At 36.0% G+C, this 18,265-nt stretch overlaps 1 protein-coding gene across 3 annotated transcripts in view; it reads left to right on the forward strand.

The window, feature by feature from the left end:
- The window catches only part of LOC105667745 (protein eva-1 homolog C), a 156,577-nt gene that overhangs the window by 120,257 nt on the left and 18,055 nt on the right, over positions 1-18,265 (forward strand). For all 3 annotated transcript variants that reach the window (XM_012359729.2, XM_012359727.2, XM_012359730.2), the window contains exon 6: positions 13,395-13,616. In XM_012359729.2, coding sequence (XP_012215152.1) covers positions 13,395-13,616 — 222 coding nt within the window. The remainder of the gene's footprint in view (positions 1-13,394; positions 13,617-18,265) is intronic.

Genomic DNA, 18,265 nt, shown 5'->3' on the forward strand with positions numbered 1-18,265 from the left:
TTTTAATATGCTTTATGTATAAAGTAATCTAGTTTTCTGCTGCGATTTGAAAATCATTGAATTTTGGAAGCACACTTTATCTACGAATGTACTTAATTTCTAATTTTTATTTACGCCGATCACCACAATTTGTTCTATTTTTGAACCGCGCTACAACGTTAGAGAAAAATTATGTATGGATTACATATAATCCATTGCAACGCCGCGTGCTTTTCGTTTATCATTCCAATTAAATTCCATCATTCTTTTACCATATTTTATTTCAGAGAAAATATAAAAATTATTATTATTGTAAAGTAACACTAGTGTAAATCATTTATTATACATTTAGTTTGCACAGGCCATATTTCAGAGTTTTAACTTTTTTTTTTATTTATTATGCATTCTTAAATGATACATGGTGATTAAATATGCGGATTTCTTTTACGGAGATATTTGTCTGTTCGGAAAAAAGCGAAATAAAATTTTCTTCTGTAGGAGAAGAAAAAAAAATAAAAAGTCTCGCGTTTATCCGGTTCCGCGGAAAAAGCATGCTTAATTATCGAGAGTACGCCATCTATTAGAGAATGAGTATTTTTTTTTTTCGTTAAACTCTATGGTAAATAGAAAGAAAGATGTTACTATATGAATCTCTAGTTGTGTGCTGAAAGTAGATAGTGCATAGCTATTTATTAATAAAATTATCTGCATTTTTTGAAGTGAGGTAATGAATAATGAATTAAAACTTTATGTATCATACATACAATACATAACATTACGCATAATTTTACTACGACGTATCGAAATCTTATATTTTAAACAAAGAAGGGATCTAAATTTTAAAGTATAAAATTTTAATGCATCGCAATGACGTTCTAGGTTTCTATCAAATGATACGATATAAGATTCTAAAGCATAAAAGTAAATAAAATGTACATTTTAACATAAATGTATATTTTATTTATTTAAATAAAATAAATTGAAATTCTAAAATTTGAAAAGCTTATCAAATGTTATGATAGAAGATTCTAAAGCATGAAAATATGTAAAATGTACATTTTAACATTCCGGTTAATTTTTTGTTTCTTTTTTCCCATTTCTTTGTTTAAAATATAAGACTTTAATGCATCGTAGTGAAGAAAATGTAATGTTTTTACGAAGATTGTGTCAAAATGTTAAAAAATATGATAGTATTTCATACTAATTATATGCATATATTATAATTAAATATTCTGTTTTTAAAACTGTTTTTATTTAAACGGTATTTTTAATTAGTTTTGCTTATATAGAATTTTGCAATTTCTTACAGTTTTTGATTACGGCTTTCTATTATAGCTTTCTTTCTTTATTCACGCATTTCTGAAACCGAGAATGAAGAAAATTAAATAACTGACTATATAAATAATAATAAGTTAAAACGTAGAAACTGCAACAATTTAAATTTTATAATCGAAATGTACATTTAAAGGTACTAGATAATTAAAGTTTAACAAATTTCAGTATAAAGTCAGGAGGTGAAATCAGAGGTCTTTCTTAAAACTTTGTAATTGTGCGATAATATCGCTATAGTCTCTTTAGTATGAATAAATGGTTGTTTCAGTCCCTATTTTTACGGCAGCCCCATTTTTCAGTAACTGCCTGTTATCTTCCCGTAAAGTTTTCATTCTGCAAAGTCCGCGACTGGTCAGTGAACAAAGATAAAATTGCAACTAGTAAAAACTAACTTTTTGAGAAAACGTGTCTCCTTTATCGCGAACATTTTCAATGAGATGTGCCTATTTTAACTTTTTCGCCTTAGTCACCGAAATATGCACATACATCTTCTAACTCTGATGAAACGAGCGCCAATATGGCTGCTTTCCCGATACTCTGCTTGACTTTTAAGCTGAGGCATTCGCTGAGAGATGACTTCTCTGCGTCAAACTAGCGGGAACAGGTATTATTCGAATAGATGCAGCAAGGTGTAATCTCGCAGCAACGAATGCGCTAGTATAACTCGGGAAAGTTTTGTATTCATACTATTTCTTCAAACCTCTCGCGCGTCTTTCCTTTATCCGGTCGCGATAAATTCGCTTCTGTCGGCGCGAGGATTGAATTCCCTATAGCGTAGCCGAGGGCTGCAACTACAGAGCCATCGAACTTTTTTGCTCAATGCAACCTCCGAACCAGCCTGCGATATCCTACGATCGAATAAGACGAGAATGGCCGGATATTATCGCATTCGTTGAATAAATGTTGCCGATCCACAAATTCGTCGGCTGTCCGCTTAAATTTTCTACAACAGGCCCGGTCCGTTACAATTGCATTATAATTGCAGTGTCATGCTTCGGAGGCTTCCGCATTTGCAGCGATGCATCGCATTACCAATGCTGCTTTGACCCGAGATAACGAGATACTCCAGCGGAGATAGATCGCCTCGTTTTAATATCGGATTTCAGGATTATGTACGAATTGCGGCGACGCAACGGGAATGCACAATAGATTTGAATTTGGTTCCAAGCGTCACGGCTACTTCTAGAGAGAGATATAGTTATATATATACTAATTTTTTAGAATTCTCTTTTGGAAGTTTTGGAAGCGGCAAAATTCCATGCAAATTCTTTTTCACGAAACGCATTTTTCGAAAAGCACTGACTTTTTTTTAACAATCTCGAGGAACGTAGAAAGCAAATTACTGAAACGTGTCGTGTAACTCAACGAGAGAGAGAGAGTGGTGTACACGCATATAAACAGAAAATATTCCATCACTGTTACGTAGATTTACGAATTATTAAAGATTCGACATTGTAATTGTGCAACTTGCACGAAGATACAATTGCTCATTCTTCAAAAGCGTCGTGTCTGTATGCTTAACGAAAATTACGTCGAATAGCAATGACAGGTCGATGCCTATGAAGTGGCGTACCGGTAGTTGAACCATGCGAGCACGCAACCTAGGCAACACTTTGATCAGGGGACGTGGATGTCTCGCACCGCGCCACTGCATTGCTCAACCGTGCGCATACAATGTACGCAGACACGAACCTACGTGCGAATATTGAGACATATGCACGCTCGATTTACGCACTCCTCTTCGTTCACTCAATCACAAGCGACCGTCGATTGGGAAGCGCATCCGTGCGAAATTAACGAAGCCCTTTCGCAAATGAATTCATGGGCGGCTCCCTTGTCCGCTCGGCCGTGGTCGCTTTCAGGAAAGAGCGAGTGCGATTACATCTCTCTACTTTTCGACCCGAATTAGTATTGCTTTGGGAAAGAATGGCTATTTTTGGTTATAAAAGAATAAATATAGAAGAGAGCAATTTATCCCGACCGTCGAAATTAATCCTTAATTCAAATCTTAATAGATGTTTTTTAATCGCGAAAATCTTTGTTACTGTATTAAAAACAATTTCTTTAATCATACTTGAAGTAAATTATAAAAAAAGATATCTTTTTTATGAAGAAGAGTAAAAAAATTTTGCAATATATTTTATAGTTTTTTAAAATTTTATTTCCTTTACGTGCTAGACATTTTGTAGAGACACATTTTTTTAATGCATATCATACATTAGTCAGCACATCGCAGAGATATTTATGTGTCATTATTCGCAGAAACTATATTCGCTTTATGCACACACTTTTAGCTAGGATAGAGATTCTGCGGCTTATTAAAGGTTTGAGTTTTCTCTCCCTTTGAGCACTAAATGAACGCACCTAGCGCGACGATGGCGGCTGACATGTGTATACCGCTTGCCACCCTCACCAGCTACGTGAAACGGGATGGAAAGGCTCACTGGCTCGTGTGGGACTTTACAGCGCGGACCCGTTAAGTGGCTGAAGTGAAGCGAAAAATTGTTCTCGCTCGTGTTCCGCCAGTTACGGCATCTTTAATGCATTTTCGCATGCAGACTATCGTGCTGCGCTTATTCTCAATGCAAATTTGCATGATTTTTAATTTATGCATCACCAAATAACCTTTGCTGTATAAGCATTGTTGGAATATTGCTCCGGCAAGAAGAAACTTATGAATTTTAAATAATCTGTAATCGCGGAATTAATGCAAATTGATTTTATCTACATAATCGATGAGCTAGAATTTACATAAATGTTTACTTTTAACGCGCGTTCTGTTTTTTTTAAAGAAAAAGATTTTTTGGTTGCGTATGTGTAATAACTGTAACGTAACTGTAATCTTCTGACTGATCTGAATGTGTCCGGGACTACCACTGTTTCACACGTTGATTGCAGCTAACATATACACAACATTTCGAGTTTGTAGACGTTTTTTTTTTTTTTTTTGATCGAACCACTGTGCATATAACATATGCAGATATCTAGTAATATTTAACTAGATTTGATATCTAGTAATTAATTTATCGAAACGCTACACATTTTATTTATAATGCACATCGACCTTTATTTTCTCTTTTGATTGTTTATAATTTAATAGTTTTAATTTTGTGAAATATATTATTTAATGCAAGCTTTGACATGAAATGTATTATTTTAATAATTTAAATTATTTTTTAGAAATGTATAACGCAAAAACATATTTTACAAAGTTATACATAGCGTAACTGTATCCACTGTGTATTGTAAAACAGAAAGCTATCGTAAAAAACTTGCCACATGAAACAAAAACTATTGCTGTACACAATAAAATATTTATATACGTATAGTTTACGTGAATGATGCGAATAACAGACTGTGCTGTAGAACAGTAGGTTTGAACAGGCAATACCGGTTCACTTTGTACCTTTACGACGACAATTACAAAGTTATTGTACGCATAACGTATCTCGCGCAATAACCGCCTTCGGCTTTTCGACCAGACAATTGCGTTCTACTTTCTCGTATATTCCCTCTCTATTGAATTTCGGCCGGATCGCGCAGAAGTGAGGGAAGGAGAAATAGGATCGTATATACGCAGCGGTAGTAATTGTAGGACGAAGTGGACTCAGAATGAATATGCAAACAACAATATGCAAACATTATAAACTGAATGGGAAAAGGGGACGAGAGGAATAAGAAGGATATCTAGAAAAAGAAACGGCAGGAAAAGAGAAAAATTGTAGAATCCACGAAACTTGTGCAAACTAAGAGCAGCAATGGAGGAACAATTCTTATCTGCATCCCTTTATGAATCCAATGCAAGCAATGCAATTTGTTTGGAGATTTATTTTCGGGAGAAGTTTCATATTGTTGTGTCTTGTAAATGACAAGTACATATAAAAAGTAAAAATTGCTTTACTTTCTATTATGAACGTCATTATTTCCAAGTAAAACTTTATGATACTAATGATGTTAATTATAGATAACGCTCAAATTGATTGAAATTATTATCGAAATCGAATTGAAATTGCTTGAATTGCTTTTAAAGATATGTTTAGCATTAGTTTCTGACATCGCCATAATTTTGTACAGCGCTCAATCTATTTTAAAAATACTTCCGACCAGATAAAGATAATGGAGACGTAGTAAGTTTCCATGTACGCTTGGGCAAGTAGCCTCGGTCCGCACATAGTCAGCCGCGAATGTATTTGCATACTCGTTCAAACTACATATGTAATACATTCCGCGACCGGATTCAACCTGCAACCCGGTTTTTACTCAATATTGTCGCTCGCACGTGGCCTTTGTGCGAAAATTGCAATTCAAGCTTTCGGTCGTTTTACACTCTTTTTTATTCTCCCTCAGGGTATCTCTAAATCAATGCGTAGTGCAATGTTTGTATTACTATGACGTGAAACTAACAAATAAATATCGGACACTCGAAACGTTTTTAATCTCTGCAAATCTATCTATAATCAATTTTTATAAATTTTGAAATCAACGTTTCTCTTTAATTTTTCATTTATATTTTTTAGGTACGTACAAAAAATTATTTATATTTACTAAGCACACATACAAAAGGTTTATGAGATTCACGAAATCATACTGAATACGTTATATCAAAATACATTTATTATTTTTGCAATTTGAAAATATATTTAAAAGAAAAAATTCTGTACTTGAAAAATATATATAAAATCTTTATATTAATGCACAAAAATAAATATTACATATAAATTTATTTATTTTTCTTCTTTATATTTATAATGATTATTCTTATAAAAAATTTGTGAAAAATAAAACGACTAAGTTTATACGCAGAACTTTTGTAAAAAAAAAAGAAAAAGAGAAATTCGAGTATTAAACGTTTAATAAAAGTTCGTTAAGTCAGGAAAATAGATAGAAGTAAATGAAAAGGACTCGAGCACATTTTTAAGATCTGGCATTTTGCCAGACTTATGTGCCGAAGCGGAACACTTTTACCTCGCCGCAGAGGGTTTACTCTGCAATAAGAAGAAAAAAAAAGGAAAAGAAACAGGGATAATCCTATTTGAGAAACAGCAAAGTGTAAATAAGATGACAATTTAAGCATTGGTGTGAAATGCTGATACGCGTGAAAAGAGTTCTTGCTGTTTAAACGGAATGTATCTTACATTCAAGCAATATGTATGTCTGTTTTATACACTTTACATACTATTATACATATATATCCAGCTAGTTACACGAGATGATGAATGAAGATGAATGATTGACTCGATTAATAAGATAAGAAAAGTCATTACAGATCCTTTAGAAATTCGCGGAATTTAATACCTCACGAAATAGGTATGTGAAGAATTAAAAAATGAATTATGACATATTTTTTCAAAGCTCATGCTCACACATTTTATTTGAATTCACTGAGAACTTTTATGATGATCCCGCGAAAGGTGATTGCGCTTTTTAATTTCCGGGCCGTAATTTACATTAACTTTTCTTCCTTCTCCGTCTCTCTCTCCTCTCCCGGTCAATCGATGTTTTATTCTTATCGTTCCACGCAAAGCGTGTAATTAATAACCGCGACCGGTACGCGTTCGCCCTTCGGCAAGCGGGGCGCATGATCCATCGCTCTTCATTAATCATCCTCACGTTTACACGCCTGGCAGCCGCATCCGCGCGTTGTCCTCTCCTCTCCCTCCCCCTTTTCCTCCCTCCCTTTTTCCTCTCTTTTATATTTCCATGTAAATATCATTTGCGAGGGTGGATGGCGAGCGAGCGAAAGGTTGGTTGATAAAACAGGGTCACCATTGTTGACTGGTTAGCACTTTTTCGCGTGACAAAACGATTTTGCATTTCCTGCGGTCAACGCTCCTGTTCCGGCAGTACGCCCGGCGTGACAGAACAGAACGAGATAGGACAGGAGCGGGGGCGGGGGAGGGGCGGAGGATTGTTTGGGTAAAAAACGACGAGCGTGAAATTTTCGATAGCGACGGATAAACGACCGTCGAGGCGCGTGTTTCCCGCGTTGCGCTGGGATTTACATACTACATTTTCGATTACGGCGTTTAACTTTTTCGTTTGTCAGTCTTGGGGGAGATTTATCGCGCGCGTGTGATCGCTTCGGAAGGCGCGATCCCATTTTATCGGATATGTCATTCAGACCCTTCTCACACTGAAGAAGCCGGGGCGCGCCTTTTGTCGGCCTTTTCGATTCGTTTTTGTGCGCAATTAAAAAACATGGCACAGGCGGGTATTGTGCAAGTCTGATGGATTTTCAGCCGACAGTCGCTTGTTTTCGGCTGACGTGTTTAAACGCGCCAACGAGATAGGCGAAATAAAATTTACCGAATCCATTATTAAAATATATTGCAGCGTCGCTGATGTTTTTTTCCCGAAAAGTGCAAATTTTTTCCCAAACCCCGTATGTTATTATCTAAATCTGCCGTAATTACTGGGAATTATAAGCTTTCCTCTCCATTTCTGTAAAATAGCGGATTTCGTAGAAATTCTCGTATAATAATATCTCTGTGACACACACGCAGTGTGCATTGGAAGATATGTGTGTCCAACGGAGTTTCCAACATTTATTAAGGTGGTCATTGCAGCGGGCGCGTCGGGCTGCTGACAGCAGACCGGATGATAAAGGCACGAAGTGTGTACGTAAGCGACGTGCCTATGTAATATCTCAGTAAACTGCTACATCGATGCAAGCGAAGCATCCTTTCGTCCGTACGTGCATTCCTAATTTCAGAGATGCAGTGAGCACAGCTCAGTCTGTTGCCCATTCGAGATCATCTGCGTGCCTGCCATTACCAAGCGTCGTCTCATAGTGATCCGATTTCGCTGAATATGTTTGGTGTCCGTAACAGATACAGGATTCTCTCAGAAGGGGCTCGTCACGAATGTGTTGCTTAAAAACAAATCGCCAGAACACACATTACGAGACGATTATTATATGAGTATTTCCTTCATATACCATTGTTAAAGCGAGATTCCTTGATTATAACTTTCAACGTTTTGAGAAACAATACTGAAGGATAATATATTTTATATTGTTTGATTTTATGGCAAAGATCACTTGAGCATTTAAATCAGGCTTTGTTAAGTTGTGTATTTCGTTTTTCTTCTAGGGAAAATCTTATCGATGTCTTAATTAGTGAGTTATTTAAGTTTTCAAAGTGCGGAAGGAGAGCTTAGCTTTCAATTAAGTTGTAGTCGACTTTAACTTGAGAAAAATTTAATTGAAGCCGTAATTACTGAGATATTTAATCTTAAAATTTTAAACATTGCAAGTGCATTAATACAAACTTGGATTTAAAGTTTCATTAAAAGAAAATTGTTTGGCGCTTGATTTTACAACGGTACGTATATCATTTTAATTTAAACGTATTGACAGATCCGATTTGTGATAAAACTGGAAATTTTTTTCTAATAACAATGCCATTGTTTTATTCTAATACGTTTATACCGTGCATGTATTGACTTTTGTATGTGAAAATAGACTCAGGTTTGATAAAAATATTTGTTCGACGTCGTTCGAAAAATAGATTTTCTTACTGCATTTCTGTATTTCTAAAAATCCATTTTTTTTTTAAATTCCATTTCACCGTTTTAATCAACAATGTTCGAATTTTGTATAATTCTTGATAAACGTATCTAATTTGTTGAACACGCAGATTATTTTAGTTATGAAATTGTTGAAGCTTCGCTTCTAACACCTTATCTGAAAAAGGAACAGAATCCTTTAAACGGTTTTTAGTTATCGAAAATGGAGAACCATTTATGTAGAAGGCACTTCTACGTAAAGCCGCATCTTGCTGCTGCTCGTACTACTTGCGGCATTTCTGTTCGCCGAGTAGCTCGTAACGGGGCTTAGACTGATTTCAAGGTATCTCTCATCGTTCCGTCGACTTACCTAGTTACATCGGTCCGCGCGATTCCACCGTTGTGCAGGATTGAGAGGACCTTTCGCGCATTACAGAGGTCTTATTAGCGCGTCGCGACGTAGAGAGTCACAGAATTTAGGACGCCTCTAGCCTTGCCAAGGTCCGCCCGATATATATCTCACTGATGGGACTTCGGGGAACAATTATTGCCACCCTGGACCCTCCCGCTCTCATTCCGTCCGCCTCCACGATGAACTCATTGAAGGCTTTACCGCCATCGAGCTCTCAATTCGGCGGGATGAACATCGTGATTCACAATCGCTGAAGCGACGAAACGATACTTGCAACTAGCGTTCGCAAGACGCGAATCGCTTACAACTTTGGTCATTTTGATAATTGAAGAATTTTCTTCAATTCGATTAAGATCGAAACTAGGGATTATATGTATAATTGCACAGAAAATTATTTATTCGATATAGTGCAGTTTCTTGCCATATAAATATATTTATTCGAAAATGGTGGAAGCGGAATTAAGACTGTCTTATAATACGAACATTAATAAATGATTTATATTTTCTTTTACGTACTTCACGCTAACACTTTATCGTGAACACGAGTGATGTAGTTACGCGGCACTAACAATTCCGGGATAATAAATTAATATTCGCTCAAGAGAGTGAAGTGGTAAAAGCCTCACACGTCGCTGGTTCTCATAATTATTGCTGCTGGCCGTAGCTAACATTCTCTATCCTGTATCTCGGTAAACGTGGCAGCACAGCGTTATTACGACGACCTGCGTTAAGCTAACGGTAACTATGGTATGCACTAACGAGCTTTGGTGTTTCTAATGCTGTCTAACATGCTGCTGGATATTAGGACAACTGATATCTCTTCGTACGGTCTGATAAAAGTTGACCAGTTTTCATGGATCTTGAATATATCTTGAGTAAATTCGGCCGAACAGTACTAATAACTGCCGGCACAATAATTAGATGATCACGCGATAACTAATTATTGCAGAAACTCGTGTGCGCTCACAGCGTCCTACGGCGCATCTCACCAGAGTATTTCCTTTGTTGCATTATTCTCGCTCGCGGAGTTCTAATATATCCACGCAGATTAAAGCTTCGGTGTACCGACTCAAAGTAAATTTAACCCGCATTTACGGCAAGCCGTACCGCGAAATTGGTGTTAAATTACTGTAATTAATTGCCGCGAGTAAGCTACACTTCGTACGCGTACGTCATTACTATGTGTTCTTGTTCTCAGCACATTCCATTATTTGTCTAACGAATTTCATTATTTGTCGACTTATAAATTAATGATCTAAGTAAGAAACAACGAGATGCGTCGAATAGATTCAATTTATTATATTAGCATACAGCATTAGCAATACGGTATTAGAATACAGTATGAGCAATGGAAATTTCTCTGTAACACATTTCGCATACAAATAAATTGATATAAATTTTCAACAGTTGAAATAGTTTTTAAATAAATCAATACAAGTAATTAAAAGGTTTATATAAATATACGATACCCATTTTTAACTCTTTTATTTTCAAATTATTTAACAGCTATAAAAGAAATATTTGTATTTTTGTGAACGTTCTATAATAAGTAAATTATAAAAAATTTTGACATTCTGAAAACGTTTAAAGATTTTTTTTTATTTGTTACTATTTAGCAATAAATTTTATTTTTATTGCAACCATATACAATAATTTGAGTTGTAAAGTTATTATACATAAGAAAAACTTCTTTTTTCTTACTTTCGATTAGTACATCTATTTAAAATAATTCAAGAAAATTATAAATTTTGAACATTGCATTTATAAAATAACTCTTATTATGGAATTCAAACGGCGAAAAATGAAAGTTAATAATACTGTAATATTTTGTTGCGAGAAATTTAAGCACATATCAAAATATTCACAAATGTGGAAATATAGATGGCAATAGTATTTTATTTTATAATTTTAAATACGTAGCTATGTGTAGCTACAGTGTGTGAGAATAAAAGGATTAATTGCTATTAAAAAAATTCAAGAGAATTTGTCGGCAGGAATAATGCAGCAAAGGAAATTCGAATAAGATAAGCTGTAGAATCTAAAATTGAAAAAACGATATATATTTTCATAAATCAATATTACATATATATTATCAATCAATATAACAAACTGGAAGTGAAAAACTGTCAAAATGTTAGGTGATTATATTGTGTTTCTTATGACACAAATAACATAAATCGATATCGATACTTTGTTAAAAAATTTATTATTTATTAATTTCGGAATTATTTTCTGGCTGAATGACGGCATTCATGACACGGTACTTTGTTTAATGTTTACGATTGTAGAGAAAAATATATATTTTTACGCAATACTTCGTGCATAATGTTACACTGGCTGTGGTGATGGTAGCTCACAGCCACGTCTCTCCCTCGTCTACCATATTTTCTCCGTTCCATTATACGTGGACGCGGGTCATAATGTATTCGCTCGGTTTAAAGCGTCACGGGTGTTCTGCGCGCACGGGCGCACCGCACCAAGCGCCAAGACTAGGGTATAGCCCGTTGCAGCATACACTGCCGCAAAATTGGTGTTAAATTACAATTATTAATTGCAGTAAACAAGCTACATTGCCGCCCGCTAGTTCACTCGCTTATGTAGTCGCGTCATTTGCCTTTAATCCGGTTTTGCCGGCTATACACGCTTCGGAATTACCATGTGGAATTTTCGGGCAACGATGGAAATTATTTTAAAGCTGACTAGTAAGATTTCACGAGAGATTCGCCGTGTTTCTCTCGGCACAGAGTGTTTCGGTATGTGAACATCAGCTACTTAATTTATCGGCTGACGTTCCTAAGGCAGCGCTAATCAACTTGGACTAAGGAATTCTGTGATTTTAGAAATCCTGGAAAGAAAAAAATAGGAGACAAGAAATTGAAATTATCGAGGTTTTCTTTATTAGTAAATCTGTTAGATGGATATAATTAACGTGCATTTTATATTCATCGATAAGGTACACAAAATTATTATTTTGAACTTTAATTCTACAAGTCCGTTTTAAAAGATATTAAAAAAAAACACTTTATTTTTGTTTAAGCTTGCAGGAATTATTGAAACGCGCATTCAGATTTAAATTGAAATGAAATTTGTAAACATGATCGCGCTAATTGACTGATTGAATAATACTGCGCTGCGTATTTTCGATTGACTTTTGTTATTGCTTGATCCACGATTGTCTCTTTATAATTTCTCAAGCGACCGACACCGTTGTTTCTCGAAATATTTTGTATCTCGCCACATTTTACCTCGATATGTTATTTCGCGATTGCTCGAGCCAGCGAAACTATTTCATGTCGCGGGTTCACGAGCATGTTTCTAACGGAGCGCGAGGTTTATTGCAAAGCATGGCGACGCGCGCGCGCGCTATGAAAAATGGGCAGCGTCGAGTAAGCACGATAACGATTGCATATCGCGATCGGTAGCATTTCATACCGATTTGATACAGTGCGCGCGCATGCGGGCGCGTGCAAATGCAACGTTATTATTAGCCGCCGCGCGCTCACACATCATGAAGCGGATTTATTTGCGAGCGAGCGTGACGTGAGCGTTTACGTTTCGATCTGATCGACGCTTATTTGCTCTGCTGCATGCCATGTTCTGAAGCGACCGCGCAAAATCGCGCGGACTTAGACCGACGTGAATGCAATATGCGTAGAATGCGCGAAATAGGCTGCAGAAATTCTCGAGGCGAGAATACGCCAAATTGTTGGCTCCGGAATTATTTTACATTTTCTACGTTTGCGCAATATATTCATAAATGGATGTAACTTGTAATGGCACTTGATGTTGAATCCAAGTTGCTTGTTATATTTTTTTCATAATTTTACGGAGAGCAAAATTGTTTATTTACATGTAGCATTATAAATAATTATGCACGCGGAAAATATAGTTATATGCTGCGATTTTATTTTTACTTAACTTTTTTTTATACATGAAACATGCACCGCTACTCCGTTTCAAATTTTACCAATCGCAAATTCTCACCGGAAACCAATACTGACGCAGAAATGATTTTATCGCTACGCCCGTCGTCGACGTATTCTAGAATTCTTTCCTTATATCGGCAATCTTGTGCGAAACGGCGTTCCTCTATGTATATTTGATGTGTCGCTGATGGAGTCCATTACACAGCAAGGAGACTTCGAACTCTCTTTTTCCGTTCTAGTTCCGAGATCGGTGTTACGGGAGCGATACGAGGGCGAGGTCGAGTCGGACGAGACGGGGTTGATACACGAGTTTGAGGAAGGCTTCGACAGGGCGGACTTCAGGGCGGAATTCAGCCCCAGCCCGAACCTCGAAGGACCGCAGCCGCAACCACGGGACAACGTCTCCAGAAATTTTCCGACCGTTAGCTCGTCCCCGCCTCGCGCGCGAACCAACAACGACGGTGAGTGCCGCCTAGCGGTTTCCTCCTTTATCATACTTAAGAAAAAGTGTATGCATCTCTCGTATGCTTTCAACCGAATGCAACATGCATATCTAACATCTTATTGTACACGAGGGCGGGATAGCAATAAGTAATAATAAATCATGCATTTTAAGCATAATGCCTGAAATTTGTCATGTTTATAATAGAACGTTTTAAATTTTTTTTTTTTTCTCCCTATGCAACTTTACTTTTTACAGTCGTAGAGAAAGGTTCTTTTATATATCCCTTTCTTATTCAAAACAGAGGCAATATTTATGATACAGAGATTCGGAGGAATATACCTTCCGTTTCCATTTTATTTTTGAGAATGCAACGAAGTTATTACTGCGCATGATTCCGCTGCATTCTTTTAACAAGCAAACGCACAAAAACCTATTTTTTTATCCTCTCTGCTACGTACTTTGTGCGAGGCAAACTTGTGAATGGCATGCGAAATGTTTGCATGTAAACAGCACGGTTGTATTTTTTCATGCTTGCTTCTCGTGATCGACCCGCATTGGTACACCGACCAGCGTGTGTACAATACGTCAGATGTTGTCAGACCAAAGTTCCACTCAGGTAATACGCATGAGTGCTAATGGCGGCTGGATGCTTTGTGTGCTAGGATTATAAAAATTTATTTCGGCAAGTTCTCTGCACCCCGAGAAGTGTATCCGAGAAGTTGATTAATTCTGCTCATTTATAAATAACCGCATAATTGTATAATTACGTGCGGTGACAAGGTAAATTATGATTTCCATGACTAATTAATCCCAGTGCGAACGCCGTGACATCAACACTAGGTGCGTTTATACCGTGTATTTCGCTACGTCTACAATAATGTTATCACGATGCATAACGCATTTCTTTTTTTTCGCGATAAAATTTATATTTCCATAGATCTGTACGAAAGAAAGGAACAATGAAAGAGCAACGCAAATAGCAAATTTTCACGACGCGTTATTTCGGGACAATAGTGAACAATAATATATTTAATATGCAATAAATTACATTTAAATGGCATTTTGACAATTAAAATTATGAATGAAAATTGCGCGCCGGGTTTTCTTGTTTTTCCCACTACATTAATTTTTTATCGCTGCTCTGACGACCAGCTTATAAAGAGTCATATTAAAATCTATTTTCACGCTTCCATTCTTCTAACAGCAATCAAGGGATATTTTAACGCATTGAAACGTTTTTTTTCCCCCGACTTCTCTTCTTACACTGCTATCGTATTGTGTGTCGCGTAAAACGTGCGAACCAAAATACTCGCTTTAGAGGCGTATTTATTGTCGGAAATATCCGGATGTACGCAACTTTATATCTTGTAGTAACGTCCGCAACGAAATTACTTAGCAGCGCAATGAAAAGCAAGCGCGGAGAAAGAAGCTCATCCAGTCGCTTTATATTCACTTCGCCTACGAACGGCTTTTTTTTATTCTGCTTTTTATTTTTTGCATAAGTTTGCTAACGTTATATCGGACCGGTATTATTAGCATCGTACTCGAGAAGTACATTTTGTGATTCTTTACTGTCTTTACTCTCATTAACGCTTTTAATTGCGCGAATCTTCTCTGTTCGATATTTAAGCAGCGACGTTTCCGTGATATAGCTCAACGCTCAATCCGCCGTGCATCAGTGACGCGACTCTGTATTTAGGCCAGTGCACTTGAATGATTTGTCTCGATATTTATAGTCAGCCGCACACATCTGCAGACGTGTTTAAATATTTTAAATATCTCACGACAGTCTGTTGCCTCGTTCTTTCTAACTTTGTGAAAAATTATCAGAGAAAAATTTAAGAAGCTATCGCAATATTTTTTGTGAGACGCTTACTGATTCCCGATTATCTATTTATTTACATTTATAATAAATTATCGGCATGTACAAAATTTGAAATTACGCGGCGTTTTATTATGTAATTAAATTCTCACACAGAGCGTATTTTTTTTATTGAAAATTTGTTGATGTAGCATGGACACGCCAAATAGCAGCGTTGAAAAATCAATGCAGCTGTGTAGTTTCAGCTTTAAAAGGATGTTGCGGTACTAAATTGCGATCAGTAAGTGTTTTATGAAAAACATGCGGAAGAGCCGTTTTCAGGCTTCTCTTTGCTATTATCTACTAGTACAGAACTTTGTCGCTAAGACGAACTAACTAATGGAATAAACCGACCGATGAAACGGTCGGAAGGGCGAAACCAACTCATTAAAGCACGAGCGGAATTAGGTAGGTCGATCGGTTCAGAAGTTTGGCTTCAAAGATCGCTTGACCGGGCACAGTCCTGTAATTGGATATGCATTCACTCGAACACTTCTTGCCAACGCCTTTACTTCGTGGTCCGTTGAGTCATTTGCTGTTGCCGTCGGTTATTCACTTCAGTAGCTCTTACAAAGTGAAAAGCAACATACAAAAGTATGCATTAGAATAGAATAAAGGAAAAGATGTAAAGGTATAGATAGGGTAAAGGAATACATAAAATGTCCATTACGCTTCTGAATGGAACATGCAAAATTCGACGTTTGATTTTGTATTCGATAATGTAAACATAAATGATATACATCATACATCAAGGTTTTTATATTTTTCCAAATCAAAATATCACGTCGGTATCTCGAATTTATTCTATATGATATTCTTATCTGCTTATTTATAGTTGAGCAGAAATAGGAACTCAGAGGAACACATTTGAAGATAAAAATATGATAAAGTTAAATTGGTTCAAACGCAGATTAAATGCAACATATCGATAATCCATTATATTCAATTCGCTTGCAATATCGATATGTGATACAACAATATAATACATCTTGGCTTATATGCATAGTATTATATACATAGTATTTGTTATCTCATTGCGGCGAATATGTGGGCAGATGAGAAATTCAATCTCGGAGCAATAACGTGTTGGATATTTATATTGCCGGACCACAATTCGAGATGCTGAAATATTAATTAACGGCAAAAAACGGTACTGTAAATGAGAAAATATAAATATAAATATAAAATATAAATAAAATAACTTTCATAGATTACATTTTAACTTATACATTCAATTTATGAAGGAGAAAATAGTCGTGTTGCTAAAAATATTTTTCTTTAGTTGATCGAAAAGTTTTTACAGTCTTTTTAGATTAATATTCATAACTTAATTTTACAATTAGTAGTAAATAATATTATAAATATTTGTCTCTATCAAATTGTTACTAACCTGTATATTCAATTTTAAAAGAGCTCGTAGTACATTATTTAAGTTTTATCAAAATAAATTATATTATAGAGAAATATAGGGAGGAAAATAATTAATGTAATGTGATATTATTTTGTATTCATCAAACATTCATTAATTTTTAAATATGACGTTGTCAAAGCAACATTATTTTAATATTTAGAAAATTAAAATTTGTTCATTATTTACAAATTATTTTTATAATTTTATTAATATTGTTGGATGATTGTTGCAAAATTGCAGAATTAAAACGGTTATAAATGTATATTACCTGACCGCAGATGCGAAGCGCGCGGTCTTCTCGCACGAAACGAAAAAAAGAAAAAACTCACCGTGCTCCCCTCGAATTTTCGAAGGATTATTCCGGGTTCCGGTTACGCCGCACGGTCGATGGCTGTAATGAGTTCGTCGACGAGGCGTATATAACGCAATGCGCTAAGAGACCCTCATCTCTGTCATTGTCTCCGTGTGGAGACGCCAGCGCGTAATGACTGCGCCGTGTGCGCCGTTTTGACGCCAGCTTATCGAAATTGCATTATCGCCGAGCGAAATGAAGCCGTGCACATGAACCGATCGATTAGAGAAAAAAATAGCATTTTCATTGATGCATAATGTTAATTTTAACGTCACTCTCGATATTTTAGACTTCATTATACTTTGTTCCAGTTGTTTTTATACTTAAAATTTTAAATATATTCATATACATTAAAATAAAATTTGTTAAGAAAACGTCTTCAAATGTGTCCGATGTCTCATTTTCGTAAATTTCCGTCAGTTTAATTTGGAATTTGGAATTACTGGAGCGTGCAAAGCCATCTATGATTACAAATTGTGCGAATCAACTGTCGACTTGCGGTTGTGACAAGTTTCTCATCAGTGTTAATCAGTACAAATTCGAATGAAAGAAAATAATTTTGATAAAGTTAATCTAGTGTCGCGAGGATGGCTTAAGGCTGTCTGTCGTAGATTACCTACAAGAGAACGAAATTTACTCGAAATATATTACAAGGACTCCTCACTAACCTCATCGTCCTCGATCAAGACACACGCGTCCTTCTCCCTCATTCTCGAGGGAACCCTGGTCACGTGTAAACGCAATCAGACGACGGGGAGATATGTATATATATATACATATGGTATATATATATAATATATATATATATATATATATATATATATATATAAAATATATATATAAAATATATATGTATATAAAATACTCGGCGCGCAGTTCGTTCGTTTGGCATTCCCATCAGCCTGTATAAATGGTAAGATGAAGCCGCTATAAGACGAACAATGAGTGATAAGGTTGGCGGGAATGAAGGGAAAAGATAAATATGCTATATTGAAGTCCATTAAGCGAAATCTCGCTAGACACGCTACATAAATAGAAGCA

Source organism: Linepithema humile, chromosome 2 (genome assembly GCF_040581485.1).
Source record: "Linepithema humile isolate Giens D197 chromosome 2, Lhum_UNIL_v1.0, whole genome shotgun sequence".
NCBI lineage: Eukaryota > Metazoa > Arthropoda > Insecta > Hymenoptera > Formicidae > Linepithema > Linepithema humile.